General features: G+C 39.9%; 1 protein-coding gene across 1 annotated transcript in view; it reads right to left on the reverse strand.

Moving 5' to 3' along the window:
* LOC106001847 (phosphatidylinositol 3,4,5-trisphosphate 3-phosphatase TPTE2-like) overlaps nt 1-15,572 on the reverse strand; it is a gene marked incomplete at its 5' end in the record, with an annotated part of 58,380 nt that extends 42,808 nt beyond the window's left edge. Inside the window, 6 exons of the mRNA XM_013036809.1 lie at nt 1,766-1,832; nt 8,624-8,677; nt 9,458-9,514; nt 10,713-10,766; nt 14,260-14,316; nt 15,519-15,572. Of these exons, the coding sequence (XP_012892263.1) occupies nt 1,766-1,832; nt 8,624-8,677; nt 9,458-9,514; nt 10,713-10,766; nt 14,260-14,316; nt 15,519-15,572 (343 nt within the window). The remainder of the gene's footprint in view (nt 1-1,765; nt 1,833-8,623; nt 8,678-9,457; nt 9,515-10,712; nt 10,767-14,259; nt 14,317-15,518) is intronic.
* Between the last annotated feature and the right edge of the window lie 1,072 nt (nt 15,573-16,644).

Below are 16,644 nucleotides of genomic sequence, written 5' to 3' on the forward strand. Positions count from 1 at the left end.
AGCTTGGAGTACATTGAGACTGTATTTACAATCAAAAGGAAATGCCTAACTATTGATCACACTCAATGTTTTTGAAGGTTCGGTCATGGCTTGAACTATGGGTCTAGGTGGTGTCCCTGAGCTTTTTAAATCAAGATGAGCGCTCTATCACTTGAGCCATAGCCCCACTTTTGGATTTCTGGTGGTTAAATTGGAGATAAGAGTCTCAATGACTTTCCTGCCCAGGCTGGCTTTGAAACTCTATCCTCAGCTCTCAGCCTTTTGAGTAGTTAAAATTACTGGCTTAAGTTACGGGTAACCAGCCACAATATCATGTATATATATTTATATAAACATATATATTTGTAAAAATGTAGTACAGAGGGGTTACAGTTATATGAGTAGGGGAATGAGTACATTACCTATCAAGGATTGTTACCTCCTTCTTTGTTTTTCCCCTACCATCCCTTCCCTCCCCAACTCCCTAACTCCTCCTCCCCCAACATTGTCAAGTTTGTTTTCAACCTAGTGTCCTGTATACCTCATCATCACAATGGGTCAACTTGCATCCCCATTTAGCATTCTGTTATATCCCCTCCATCCCCAGATTACAAAAAAAATGTATGTTCAAAATGCAGAACATTGGGGTGAAGTACAGTGAATACAGGAGTGATACCATGGGGGAGGAACATACAAAACAAACAAAAAAATCACATAGTGCATTATAATTACATTAAAAACAACAGCAAGTAAGAAAAAAAAATACTTGTGCCCTGTCTTGGGATACATTTCAGTTAACATCATCTTTTATGGTCATATATACATGGCCTTTGAACTTCTCTGCTTGCCTAGACATGTACTAGTCATTGCAAACAAAGGAAACCATGGGACCTATGTTTCTTTGGGTGTGGCTTATTTCACATAATATAATTTTTTGAGGCAATGTCATTCTTTCTGATGGAGGCATAGAATTCCAGTATATGTACATACATACATACATATGTACATATATAACATTTCTTGATGCTGAGGGGCATCTAGGTTGGTTCCATATCTTAGCCATGGTGAATAATGCTGCGATAAACATGGTTGTGCTTTGGTATGACCTTGTTTGTGATCATTTGGGTAAATGCCCAAAAGTGGGATTGCTAGGTAATAGGGGAGCTCTATATGGAGTCATTTGAGGAACCTCCATACTGCTTTCCAAAGTGAATGAACAACTTTATACTCACACCAACCATGCAATAGGGTTCCCTTTTGGCCACCTCTGCTCCAGCATTTGTCATTACTAGTTTTCTTGATTATAGCCATTAACTTCTCTAGCCATAACAGAAATGCAAATCAAGACATTGAGATTCCACCTCACCCTAGCTAGAATGACTATAATCATGAAATCTAGTAACACACACATCTTTTTTTATTAGATGTGGCACTTTACAGGCTAGTAATGAGTATCTCAGAAAATAGTAATGTGTTTAGAGTATTAAAGTATTTTAATACTCTTTCTGTAGTAGCATTTATTTAACTTCCATTTTCATATGAAGGTCACATCCTTCTTAATGCCTGATTCCCTATTTTCTCCGCCAATTCCACATTCATCTATCATGGTTTCCTTTCCCTCAAAGGAAGATGGTGAAGAAGCTATGGTGCTGAGGCAGGGGCTCCTTCTAAGGTAATGAGGGGGCCAGGCTGGGAGACTAGCCTCAGCTTCACATGGTGGCAAGCTGTCTTGGAAGTGAGAGCTTCATTGTTTTCTACTGATGTCTCTGCTCTGTCCCATGGTTACCTCCCCCTGGTTCTCAACAGAAATCTTCCCTTTTTTGTTAACTGTACCTGACATTTCTATGTGCCAGCTAGGGGTGAAAACATCAGGTTTAAGAATACTTCCCTCAGTGACTTCTTCTTTCTACTATATTTTAAAAGAAGACAACTACATTCTATACAGTGACTCATAATTTTAAAGCTTATCATTTTAAAGAGAATTCTGGTTTAAGAAGAACCCAAATCCCAGTCTCTGAGTGCTATGTGGGTAAACGAAGTTATATACACATATGTGTATGTGTAAGTGTGTGTGTGTGTGTGTGTGTGTGTGCGTGCGTGCATCATTCATTTTTATCTAACATTGATTGAGTGATATTACCGGAGGCTTTCAATTTTAACTGGTGTGTGTGTATGCACACTACCAAAAGGCCTGAATCCCAGGAGCCTCACTCTTGCTTGTGCTTGAGCTCCTTGCTTGTGCTCTATCACTTGACTCCCTCCAGTTCCAGGATTCAACTTATAAAAGGAAGTGTTTATTTTGTAAAAGCATATATAGTAAGGCAATGTACTTTTTAAAGTTCTCATCAGTTACTCATCATTTTATAAACTGATGGACCTCATTCATTCACCTGGAAATTAGTTATTTGGAGTCTGATATGCCATTTTCTCTTGAAATGATTATTTTTGTGGTGGTAAAGAGTATTTTGGTCTAATAAAAAAACTTAATGATTAAAGATTCACTTGAGCCATAGCTTACTTTGAGCTGTTTGTTGTGAAAACCAAAAGTCAAAGTCTTGGCATTATTTTCTGAAATCTCCATTCTTAGATCTCAGGCTCCTAAGTAGATAGGATAACAGGTGCAAGGCACTGGGGCCCAGCTAAATTCTTTTAAAATCTTAAATCTGACACAGTATGTGACAGGCTTTGCAGGGTAAATTAATTTCAAATTCACTTGAGTTTGTCAGCACTTAGGCGTTCAGTTCCATCTGAGAGCTTGCTTCTTCTTAACCCGCTCTGATAACTCTTCATGTTCCCCCATCCTGGCTGTCTTTTATACATATCAAATAGTCTTTTAGCTACAGGTCTGAGGCAGAGGCTCCACCCCAATGAAACAATGGGTTTGGATCTGCAACATTGGCCTGAAATAGTGCTAGAACTCAGATGATAAGGGACACATCTGGCTCTTTTATTGCCATTCTCTTCCTACTAAGGGTTTCAGTGCTTTCCATTCATAGCTACCTCTTCATTCCAAAGAAGATTTTCTCCTCTTTTGCCTCAGTGTAACAAAGTCTCCACACAGAAAACCCAGCTTTCTAAGAGATGCACTAAGAAACAGACAAACAGAAGAAGGCAACCATACTCTGCCATGTCCTTTAATCACCTCACTATGCAAGAACGTAAGCTACAGACAGAAGCCACCTAGACAAATTTAAAAATCACAGTCAAAAGAAATGACTTCTGGGCTTCTTTAGGGCTTCAGGAACAGACATCTGGGCTTCTTTAGGACTTCAGGAACAGTGAAACAATGTGTCTTGAATGTATGCTTTAAGATAATGTGTTTGATGTTTCTCAGCCCTGACCCCTTGCAACTACTCTAAAATTGAGTATGCCTGTGAATACTGGTGGCACAGTGTACACAGAATTAGTTGTTTTGTTTGTAGTGCTGCTGGGTCTTGGAGCTAAGAGCCTAGGCACTGTCCCTGAAGTTTTTGTTCAAGGCTAACACCCTACCATTTGAAGCATAGACCAATGTTCATCTTTTTTTGTAGTTAACTGTAGGAAGCGTCTGAAAGGCTTTTCTGCCAATCTTGGCTTCAAACCATTGTCTTCAGATCTCAGCCTCCTGAGTACCTAAGATTAGAGGCATGAGCTAGCAGCATCAGGCTGTTTTGTGTAAATTCAAATATTTATCATGTAGAAATATTAGGTAGCTTAATTTGGAAATGAACCACCTAAATTAGGTTTCAGATGCTGGCAGTACTGGAGCTTGATCTCAGGCTCTTGGGTTTGCTACTGAAAGTGCAATAACACTTGAGCCATGTCCTCTTCCCTCTTTGCTTTTTTTTTTTTTATTTCTCCAGTAGAGTTACATGTTTGGCTCAGAATGAAGTCTTCCAACCTATACCTCCCCTGTAACTGGGATTACACACTTGTACCACACCATGTGCTGGCCTGTTTGTAATTATCAGGTCATGTGTAATTTTTACTTAGGCTACCTGAGAACTTGATCTTCCCCATCTCCACTACCTGAAGGCCTAAGACATAGGTGGCACTACACTCAGCCTTAAGGAAGACAACTAACAAATGTTAGTATTACTATTTTGCTGAGCAGCCATGATTCACACATGTAATCCCAGGTACTCGGGAGACAGAGAACAGGAGGGAATATGGTCCGTGGGTAGCCAAAGAAATGAGTTTGAGAGACCCCCATCTTTCTTTTTGGCTGTGCTCTGCGTCTTGTGCTTGCTAGACAAGCACTCTATGGCTGAGACATGCCTCAAGCCCTCTCTTCTACCAGACATTTTTGAGATTGCCGCTTTCATCCTGCTTGATACATGCATGGACTATGGTCTGCCCAAATGAGGGTTCTTTGTCTACCATGGATGATAGATACCATGTTTCCGTGCTCTGTTGAGATGAAGTCTTGCAAACCATTCTACTGTGCACAGGTCTGGAACTACAATCCATATAATATCCAACTCTCACAAATGCATACTACAGTGCTAACTCCTGACTGAGCATGGGTATAGGGAACTTTTCTCCCTGGACTGCCCAAGATGTACATTCAACCCAAACTTAGCCACCCAGGTAGGTAGGATTACAGGTGTGAGCTACTGCACCCAGGTTTCTATGTAGACTGTGGGCTACTTTATATCTCACATTGTACTAGAAGATCCAACACTAGGTATTGTTGAAAACGCATAGGTAGAAGGGTCCATAAGATTAACAGATGCACATAGTCAGACATCACATAGTTTCCTAGATTGCTCATTCTGATTCAAATTACTACATAGCTTAGAAACAGTTGTAATTTTATTTTTGTACAAATTATTCTGAAACTTGTAAAGCACTTTCCCATAGGAGTGATTTTTGGAGACTTGGAATGGACATGCTTGGTTTAGTAAATACTTAACTTTCTATGCAGGTGTTTACAACTAAATTCAAGCTAGGTGCACATACTGTATTGTCTACAGTAAGTAATCTACAGAAACTTAACTACAGATCTCTCTCTAGGTTTAGATACAAGGTCAAAGATCTTGTAATATCAAGGTATTCCAAATAAAACTGAATTTATACCCCCATGCAGGTTTAGCACTCTTCCTCAATGTGAATCATTCCTGATTTTACAGACATAAAGATATAGACTATTAGTATCTAATGTTTTGATTCTAATTTCAAATTATAATAAATATATATAAATATATTTATTATATATATATCTGTGAACATAAATATATATCTGTATCATTGTAGACTGATTGACCATAATATATATCTGTAAATATATATCTGTGAACATAAATATATATCTGTATCATCGTAGACTTCATTTTATGTGATCTAGTTACATCATGGTCTCATTTTATCTACCGTAGTAGATTTGTCATCTTTTCTGGATTGTTCTTCCAGTTCAATTGTATTGTCTTAAGCACAAATCCCTTCTATACTGATTTTAAGCAACAACTCCTGAAGATCACTATCTGTGGTGTCTTCAAACTCTACCACAAGATCAAGAAACTACAGGCTGATGTAGGGGCTCTAAACAATGGACGATGGGTTTGAGTTGATAACCAATGTCTTATGGTAGAAGAGCTCCACATAATGAGGATTAGGCCACCAGTCTCACAAGATGACCTAGCTCTGGATAAAGAAGAACTCATGTGTGATCTTTGATCTTCCTATTTAGATCTCCAATCCTTGGCTCCAAAATACCTTTTGGTTGTTTGACTCCATTGGTCAGGAGTTGGGATGAAGAGTAACTAACCTACTGACTAGAAAAAGATGCTGCTCATGACCCGTTCCTGTCTTACCCTCTTTGCTCTATAGAAGGAAGAAAGATGTCCACAGAATTCTCAGTGAAAAGATTCTGATATAGTGTCAAAGACTCAAGGGACTCCTAAAGGTGATCACACATCTCCTTCCCTTTTCCTTTCTCCCCCTATTTTGTTCCCTTCCTTTGGTGAGTAAAGAGGTTTGAACAGTGGTCAATCTGATTTCTGGCAACGTTTTTCATGTTGAACCAAAAATCTCATTCCTTCTGTGTTTGATATAGTGTTTTCTGCACTGACCAGGTGTGGCACCAGACCATGATATCCCTAGCCATGTCTCCCAGTAGCTGGGATCATATGCCTGTGCCACATTGATCCCCCTACCTCTTGTTTAACATTTTGATATCTGTTTGTGTATGCACATATGTATTTCTTTCCCTCATTCTGCCTTTAGAAATATATGTGAAAATGTAGATGTGTGTGTATTTACATATACATTTAGAATTTCCGTGGTTTGTGACTCACATTTCAATATTAGATCCCATATTAGGTGCTACTGCCATGTCTTTCAGGATAGGGAAGTGTTGGAATATATAGGCAGAGATAATGCTTTTAGCATAGATTTTCAGCGAAATAGCTGTCTACATTATACCTGAACTGATCAATTTTCACTACTCATGGAAGATTGCTACTTCATATGACAGTGTACATATTAGTAGTTAAAAATCAGATGATAGATGAAGTTAGGTCATCAATTTGATTAAAATGAAATGACATAGTTTAGTACTGGCTGTGTAACTGTCCCCCATTTAACAACATTTCCTTAATATTACGGTAGATCTTCATGATGGCATTAATTTCAAGTTGAAAGTTAGCTTGTCCGTACTGGGACTACATATATTTGACTGATTATCAAGCGTTTTAGTATGATCCTTTCTGTCACTCATTCGGTTTTGTTATTGCCAGTCATATAGCGTAATTTTCTAAGTGAGATACACAAAGAAGAAGAGAAGCAGTCCAGTATTGGCAGCTGTGGAATAGCCAGGGAAGACAGAAACAAGGACCCATGAAAAGAGAAAAGAAACAAGGATATATAAAAGAAACGAATGGGAATGTGAGCATTATGCCTGTGGTGATCCATCAGAAACTTAGGGTGAAATAGATTATTCTGTCTAGTGAAAGAGGCAGATTTTGTTAGAGGATTAAATTTGAAAATCCCTGACCCAGTATATGCTGTCTACTAAACACCCATTTCAACAGTAAGGATGGAATGGAAAAATCTCTTACTGGAAAACATTCCAAAAGCGATGACAAGCTGCTGTGATTATGAAAGAAAAACAGACTGCAGCACACACTGGAAAAAATGTCAAGAAGGGCAGAAAATTATGACAAGTGTATCAAATAAAAAACCAGGAATAGTGATTTTAAAGATACAGGTACATAATACCAGAAAACACTCTTCTGTGAAACCAAAATTCTTCAATCTATGAGGTGACATACACTTGAGCACAAGAAGTAAGGCACATTCATATCCGTTGCTAGCAAGAAAGGATCATTCAAACAAAAATGTCCATGAGAAAACATCAGTGTTTTTACTCCAAATTTGTCGAGGAGACACTTAGAAACATTTCATCTTCTAGCTAAAGAAATAAATCTTCTTCGGCTGGGAAGGTGCCTGAGGCCCTGGGTTCGATTCCTCAGCACCACATAAGCAAAAAGAAAAAAGCCGGAAGTGGTTCTGTGGCTCAAGTGGTAGAGCGCTAGCCTTTAGCTGAAGAGCTGAGAGACAGTGCCCAAACCCAGAGTTCAGGCCCCATGACTGGACTCCCCTCCCCCCCCCAAAAAAAGAAAGAAGTCTTCTTTCAGAAGATCATCGGTAAAGCCACAAACCAAGTCCCAAGACATTGAGAAAGAAATTTTATTCATCAATCAATCTTATTTTTACAAAGAAATAGAACTATAAAAAGAAAGAGGACTTTAGAAATTATAAGAATGCATGAAAGTTAACTGATAGGCACTTGAACTATCAGAGGATTGATAACCAATAAGGAACTTTAAACTTATTTGAAGCAAATGAAAACCAAATGATGCTATTGTGATGCACACTAACTTTGATGTGGTAACTCAAGTTGATATTCCAGAAATACAAGATAGAATGGTGTCATAGGGTGAGGTGTTTGTGGTGTATTAGGTACAGGAGTTTGTGGTGGAGTCCCACAGAAGGAATAACCCCTAATGTTTTACATCTCCCAGTGAGAAGAGCTTGTTGAAATGCTTCACCGTTTTACATTAGCCAGTACTGTCTGTTTGCCACCTAAGCAAAGGCTCTACCACCTGAGTGGTGGCCAAAGTCCTCTTGTGCTTTAGATATCCTTCCAGGAAGGTCTTCCTTCCATTTAGGGCTGGAAGTGACCTCAGACTAAGATCTGATTACCTATGCTCATGATAGGGAGAAATACAGCTGTGAGCTTCTTCATCAGTATCACTAGTTGAGATAAGGGCCTCAATAACTTGTTTCCCAAGCTGGCTTCTAAATGAGATTACACTCAATTTCCACTTAGCATATAGCTATGTGGTAAAGGCATGTGTGGCAGACAGCCCCTTCCTGATACATATTTCTTTCATCTTCCTAGCAGTACTGTTGTTCCAACACAGGGTTTTTCACTTTCTGCCATGCACTCTATCACTCATTCCACCTGACTTTTAATTGTGTTTCTTCAATTGTGTCCAAGTGTTCAGTCCCTGGCAAGTGTATGTGCATTCATATGTGTCCTTGTGTCTGTACATGTATATTCCTATACAAACATATACATGTGTGTACATGATCATTAGCATAACCTTCTACCTATATACTTGTCTATCCATACATTATTATGGCTTTATTTATATTTTACCTTTCAGTAGCACTGCCATCACCATGTGCTGAACAAAATTCATATGCTGATGTGCTATAGGAATGAAAAACACATATAGTCAGATATCACATGAATTCCTAGATTTCATATTCTGGGTGGAATTATTCTGCCAGTCATAAAATAGAGGACTCTTTTTTCTCCTCTAACTTTTGGTTCGCTTTTCACCCTTGATTTGGAATAATGGCAATATTACATTTTCTTATCATTAAAGTAACACACTTGGTAATCAAATATTGAAGATAAGCATGAACTACATTCTAAAAGTGAATAATATGACGTAATATGTCTAACCTAACCTGGTGTATAATGACCTCTTCCTGTTTAGGATCAACTCACTTCATAGGAACTCAAGAATTCTGTACCATATATGTTTCCACACTGCAGATGCTCTCTGTTTCCTGCTGTCTTTCTGGTCTCCCACATAGGGACAAGGGACAGCAGTGTAAAAGCAGGGCTCCCGCTCAGTGTGATTAGGAGCCTTTCAGGGTGGAAGTATTCAAGAGAAGGTAGCATCAATTCAGGATTGATGAGCTCCTTTCTCCTGGACTCTATAGAGTGCTGCGACTTCCTTTTTGTTTCAGAAAGTGATTGCCAGCTCCCTTGGCTCATGTTGAGTAGCTGACCAGGATTTTGGGTGCTAGAACTTGAGTTCACAGCACACCACGAAGTCTTTTGACCTCCTCTCTCATTTTCTACTTAGCTTCAAAACAGATCATGATGACGGGCAGCTATTGATAGGCATTCCTGTGTATCTGAATAGTCACCATAACTCCAAAATGATTTCTTGCTCAGATGACCAAAACCTCAACTCACCAATTAGAGATGTTTTCATTGTCTTGAACAATAACGGCTGTTAAGTCGCTGTCCTCCCTGTGGACATATCAAATGCATAGAAAACATTAAGTGGACAATGGGGGAAGAAATTACACATTTTTCTGACATTACTAGGTAAGGTAACTATGGCCTTATGTATGCTACACAGGTGGTCTGCCAATTGGGCTACATGTCTAGCTCTTCTGTCCCTGCCACACCCTCTCTCCAGCACTGAGTTCTCAACCCAGAGCTCGTACTTGCTGCTACTGTGCTTATGGTAAGTGATCCTTTATGCCTAGGCTTGCCTATTCAATGATACTTCTGAGTATGCTATCACCATAACTTTAGATGGATGTGCATGCCTTTGGCTCTAGATATAATGCTATAAATAGAGGATGCTAAGACCAGAGCTATCAATTCACCCTCCAGGGTGGAAATTTCTGCAGAAGTCCATCTGCAATTAATCAGCAAAAATGGTGTACTGCGAGTATGGTTCAGGAAGCAGAGCTTCAGTCATAAGCAAGAAAGCAGAAGATTCCCAAAGCCCTGAGTTGAAGCCATAATGTCACTGCAACCCCCAACACATAGTACACCCTCTCTCTGTCTCCAATTTCTTTCATTTGAAATGTGAATTTATTAATGAACCCCATCGTTACTGATGTGAGAAGCAAGGAACTTGTCCTCATGCCGTGGATTTTTGTTTACTAAATATAAATGGTGCCCACAAAGTATTCATGATGTCAGAAACCTTAGAACCACAGTATTAAAACTTTGTGCAATGACAGGATTATGCATAAATTCAGTTCAAGACCTAGACAAACAATGTACCCATCAAAGAACTGTATATAACCAGCAAACTGTGGAAAAGAGGTAGACAAAAGATCCTTCAAAATGAAGCTAACTTATAGTCACTCTGCCACGAGACTTCCATTTCTTAACCTGTGACAAAACTGTTATGGCAGGGACAAAATGCATGGGATTGTGTGTCATCACAGTCATACCAAAGGAACACAACTAATTGTAGTAGGCGCTCATACACAGGTTGTGTGGGAGTTTTCTAGGAGTTTGTCCTCACAACTCACTAAAAGAATTAAACAATTTCTTGAGACTCATTCCTCATTTATCCAATACAAATGGGAAAGGAGTGATATTGCAGACATAATCTGCACTGCCAATACTTTGAAAATAGTTCCTAGAAATTATGCTTAATCTCTGTGTACATTTCCATATGGTTATGTACATACAGATATCTGACCTTTTAGGGAAGGATCCTTCTGTCATCCATTCCGTTGCATTTCCTTGATCCACGCTAAAGGATTAAATGGTACACAGTCAAATACCATGTGCATTCATAAACAGTTTTTCATTCAAATTAGCTACAGTTTCCCTCACATAAGTGGGTAGAACTGGAAAGATTTTATATACCTAGCTAAACGAAGAAAGGTATTTCCATTTTTCCCTAGAAATGAAATTAATTTCTTGAGGTAAGTGCCTTTTTACCTCTGCAAAAGAAAGCTTTTCTACACAATTAAAGAATTTTTCGGGGCTGGGAAGGTGGCTCAGTGTTAGAGCACTTGCCTTGCATGCCTGAATCCCTGGGTTCAATTCCTCAGCACCACATGAGCAAAAAGAAAAAAGCCGGAAGTGGCGCTGTTCCTCAAGTGGTAGAGCGCTGGCCTTGAGCTGAAGAGCTGAGGGACAGCGCTCATGCCCAGAGTTCAGGCCCCCGACCAGACCCCCCCCAAAAAAAAGAAAAGAAAAAAAGAATTTTTCTACCAGCCCATATCAAGCATTGGAATAGAAACAGCCATAAGAGACCTCCCATCTAAGTACAGCCCAGGATCAGATGGTTTTACAATGGGATTCTACAAGGCCTTTAGAGCAGAACTCACACCACTACTCCTCTAACCCTTCCATGAAATTGAAAGAGAAAGTTAACTACCAAAGTATATGAAGCCATCGTATCCCTCATCCCAAAACCAGCCACATGTAGATAAATCCATTTGCATTCTTTGTAGGTTCTACCTTGTAAGAGTTTTCGTGCCCTTCATACAATTGCCCGAAAATATAAGCCTGGAGCAGGGGTTCTGAACAATGTGTTCAAGGTTTGAGTTGCAGGCCAGCCTCCCTGGAGCAGAACTGTATTAAGTGGGGTTTGGAGCACCTGGCACACAAAGCTCTGTATATATACTTCATCTGTGATTTCATCCAGCATGGCTCCCCTCTCCCTATCAGACACTCCTTGCCCTCCACTCCAAACTGGACTCTCCCAATTGGTCTTTGAGTTTTACAGATCGGAAGCAGGATTATTTCTTGAGGAGTCCTGCTCTTAAGAGTAATGACTAGGGCTGGGAAAATGGCTCAGTGGTAGAGTGCTTGCCTCTCATTCATGAAGCCCTGGGGGTTCGATTCCTCAGTACCACATGAACAGAAAAGGCCGGAAGTGGCACTCTGGCCTAAGTGGTAGAGCACTAGCCTTGAGATGAAGAGCTCAGGGTCAGCACCCAGGCCTAGAAGTCAAGCCCCACTACTGACCCCCACTCCCCAAAAAAAGAAAAAAAAAAGAGTAATGACTACAAGTCCCATATTGCTTATGACCTGTTCTTCTCTTAGCCGATTCCATCGAAAGACAGAAGTCACCCAGAGATCCATCAGTGACAAGATTAGACACAGTTAAAAAGATACTGCAATCCCACATCCTCCAGAGGATAGCTTTAACAATTTTCAACCTCTTTTTCCTTTCTCTTCTTGTTACACCATTCCATTCCAAACAAGTAGTCTTCACACTTAGCTATGGCCAACTGATGTCTGTTTCAGTGTTCCGATTTCCATGTAAATATATGTATGCATATATGTGTATACACAAACAATTATGATCAGATACATATGATCACAGATCATGTAAATTCTAAATTCCACATTTTGTAGAAATGTCTCCATAGCTGATAACTGTAAGAACCTTACTCCCATGTAAATCAGTTACTTGGTAGTTTGTTTATCACTTTTCCATGCACTGAATTGTAGATATTTAGAGCACACTTATTGTGTACAATAAAATGTTGACATACTCTGCCTTTCTGTTCAGGTGTTTACAACTGAATTGTACAAACAAGAGCAACACTCTTTTGTGACTGTTTTTCCCTTGCCCAATTCAATTGTGTTGTCTTAGTAAACATGCCTTTTGTTCTATTTTCAGTTCTTAATCCTTGAATCCCTCAACCAACACCTAAATTTCACCACCATAAGAGGCTTCATGCTCTAACACAGGCCAAGAAACTAGAGACATGAAGCAGGCCTCTGAACAATGTACACTGGGATCGAGGTGTCTGCTATCATTATGGACAAGAATACATAGGTATTGTTGCCAAATAGAACTTTTGTGGGTCCAATAACTGGATTTCTTCGATGAACCTGGTAAGAGTTGTTCTTGGAATGTTTGTATGTGTAGCCCGAATTCAAAGCTGCATCGTTTCCTAGACATGAGTTTTCTTTTGGGAATGACAAAAACATGAGACTTTTGCAAAGAAAAAAAGCAATGCATTTGTATGTAAAGCGGTATCATCAATGTGTAGTTCCTTTTATCACGTTTCATTCCACTGTAGAGGGACACATCTTCCCTCCTACTGTTCATAAATTCCTGATTATGTCCCTAGACTTAACTTCTTACAAACATCTTATCACACCTTTCTTCCTAGCCCTGGGATAAAATTAAACAGCTATACGTTTGCAGCAGGGCTTCTAGCCACAGTGATTATGAGTAGGAACCTGTAGAACCACCCTAACATGGAGATGAAGGTGCCTCTAGTCCCTGCCAACTGGGACCTATTCCTTGCTCTTTTAAAATTCTTGTGTTTCTTACTCTTTCAGGATTCTTTTGTCCCTACACCCAATCTCCCAAATCTCATGCCAAGGCATTTGGAATGAAATGCTCCTTAGATTTTGCTGGTATTTATACAGTGTCTCCAACACAACCTGCACATGGAGCATTTCTGTTTTTGTTATAGGTTTCCGTATTATCTAAAGAAACAAAGTTGGAAAGTGTCCTTCACACACTATATTGAGATCAGTAGAAACTCAGTTCGTGCCATTCTCTAGTGCTGGACACCTCTCCATGGACATCACAAGTCTCAGTGCCACGTTTCTCTACTTGTATAGGCATGTTCAGTCTACATACATGCATGGAATCTAAAGTGAGGATCTTTGGAGGAATTAAATTTTTACCCCTGTAACAGATGATTTACATACAGGACTTAAGAATAATATGACGTAATATGTCTAACCTAACCTGGTGTATAATGACCTCTTCCTGTTTAGGATCAACTCACTTCATAGGAACTCAAGAATTCTGTACCATGTATGTTTCCACACTGCAGATGCTCTCTGTTTCCTGCTGTCTTTCTGGTCTCCCACATAGGGACAAGGGACTGCAGTGTAAAAGCGGGGCTCCTGCTCAGTGTGATTGGGAGCCTTTCAGGGTGGAAGTATTCAAGAGAAGGTAGCATCAATTCAGGATTGATGAGCTCCTTTCTCCTGGACTCTGTAGAGTGCTGCGACTTCCTTTTTGTTTCAGAAAGTGATTGCCAGCTCCCTTGGCTCATGTTGAGTAGCTGACCAGGATTTTGGGTGCTAGAACTTGAGTTCACAGCACACCACGAAGTCTTTTGACCTCCTGTCTCATTTTCTACTTAGCTTCAAAACAGATCATGATGTTGGGCAGCTATTGATAGGCATTCCTGTGTATCTGAATAGTCACCATAATTCCAAAATGGTTTCTTGCTCAGATGACCAAAACCTCAACTCACCAATTAGAGATGTTTTCATTGTCTTGAACAATAACGGCTGTTAAGTCGCTGTCCTCCCTGTGGACATATCAAATGCATAGAAAACATTAAGTGGACAATGGGGGAAGAAATTACACATTTTTCTGACATTACTAGGTAAGGTAACTATGGCCTTATGTATGCTACACAGGTGGTCTGCCAATTGGGCTACATGTCTAGCTCTTCTGTCCCTGCCACACCCTCTCTCCAGCACTGAGTTCTCAACCCAGAGCTCTTACTTGCTGCTACTGTGCTCATGGTAAGGTGATCCTTTATGCCTAGGCTTGCCTATTCAATGATACTTCTGAGTATGCTATCACCATAACTTTAGATGGATGTGCATGCCTTTGGCTCTAGATATAATGCTATAAATAGAGGATGCAAAGACCAGAGGCTATCAATATGAAGCCCTCCAGGGTGGAAATTTCTGCAGAAGTCCATCTGCAATTAATCAGCAAAATGGTGTACTGCGAGTATGGTTCAGGAAGCAGAGCTTCAGTCATAAGCAAGAAAGCAGAAGATTCCCAAAGCCCTGAGTTGAAGCCATAATGTCACTGCAACCCCCAACACATAGTACACCCTCTCTCTGTCTCCAATTTCTTTCATTTGAAATGTGAATTTATTAATGAACCCCATCGTTACTGATGTGAGAAGCAAGGAACTTGTCCTCATGCCGTGGATTTTTGTTTACTAAATATAAATGGTGCCCACAAAGTATTCATGATGTCAGAAACCTTAGAACCACAGTATTAAAACTTTGTGCAATGACAGGATTATGCATAAATTCAGTTCAAGACCTAGACAAACAATGTACCCATCAAAGAACTGTATATAACCAGCAAACTGTGGAAAAGAGGTAGACAAAAGATCCTTCAAAATGAAGCTAACTTATAGTCACTCTGCCACGAGACTTCCATTTCTTAACCTGTGACAAAACTGTTATGGCAGGGACAAAATGCATGGGATTGTGTGTCATCACAGTCATACCAAAGGAACACAACTAATTGTAGTAGGCGCTCATACACAGGTTGTGTGGGAGTTTTCTAGGAGTTTGTCCTCACAACTCACTAAAAGAATTAAACAATTTCTTGAGACTCATTCCTCATTTATCCAATACAAATGGGAAAGGAGTGATATTGCAGACATAATCTGCACTGCCAATACTTTGAAAATAGTTCCTAGAAATTATGCTTAATCTCTGTGTACATTTCCATATGGTTATGTACATACAGATATCTGACCTTTTAGGGAAGGATCCTTCTGTCATCCATTCCGTTGCATTTCCTTGATCCACGCTAAAGGATTAAATGGTACACAGTCAAATACCATGTGCATTCATAAACAGTTTTTCATTCAAATTAGCTACAGTTTCCCTCACATAAGTGGGTAGAAATGGAAAGATTTTATATACCTAGCTAAACGAAGAAAGGTATTTCCATTTTTCCCTAGAAATGAAATTAATTTCTTGAGGTAAGTGCCTTTTTACCTCTGCAAAAGAAAGCTTTTCTACACAATTAAAGAATTTTTCGGGGCTGGGAAGGTGGCTCAGTGTTAGAGCACTTGCCTTGCATGCCTGAATCCCTGGGTTCAATTCCTCAGCACCACATGAGCAAAAAGAAAAAAGCCGGAAGTGGCGCTGTTCCTCAAGTGGTAGAGCGCTGGCCTTGAGCTGAAGAGCTGAGGGACAGCGCTCATGCCCAGAGTTCAGGCCCCCGACCAGACCCCCCCCAAAAAAAAGAAAAGAAAAAAAGAATTTTTCTACCAGCCCATATCAAGCATTGGAATAGAAACAGCCATAAGAGACCTCCCATCTAAGTACAGCCCAGGATCAGATGGTTTTACAATGGGATTCTACAAGGCCTTTAGAGCAGAACTACACCACTACTCCTCTAACCCTTCCATGAAATTGAAAGAGAAAGTTAACTACCAAAGTATATGAAGCCATCGTATCCCTCATCCCAAAACCAGCCGCATGTAGATAAATCCATTTGCATTCTTTGTAGGTTCTACCTTGTAAGAGTTTTCGTGCCCTTCATACAATGGCCAGAAAATATAGGCCTGAAGCAGGGACTCTGAACAATGTGTTCAAGGTTTAGTTGCAAGCCAGTCTCCCTGGAGCAGAACTCTGTATTAAGTGGGGTTTGGAGCACGTGGCACACAAAGCTCTGGATTGTGCTTTTGACTATCCTGGCTCATAGTGTTGTACTCTCAGATGTCCACGAAATGACTGGTGAGCCTGTGGCTCACCTTGATGATGATATTTACAGGGAGCGCTGAGACTAGATGGTAGGAATTGGAATACACTCGTAGTAGGAATGTCTTTGAAAGGCCATTTCCAATTCACCAAAAAAATGATGGGCAACAAAT

Source organism: Dipodomys ordii, unplaced genomic scaffold, assembly GCF_000151885.1.
Source record: "Dipodomys ordii isolate 6190 unplaced genomic scaffold, Dord_2.0 Scaffold486, whole genome shotgun sequence".
NCBI lineage: Eukaryota > Metazoa > Chordata > Mammalia > Rodentia > Heteromyidae > Dipodomys > Dipodomys ordii.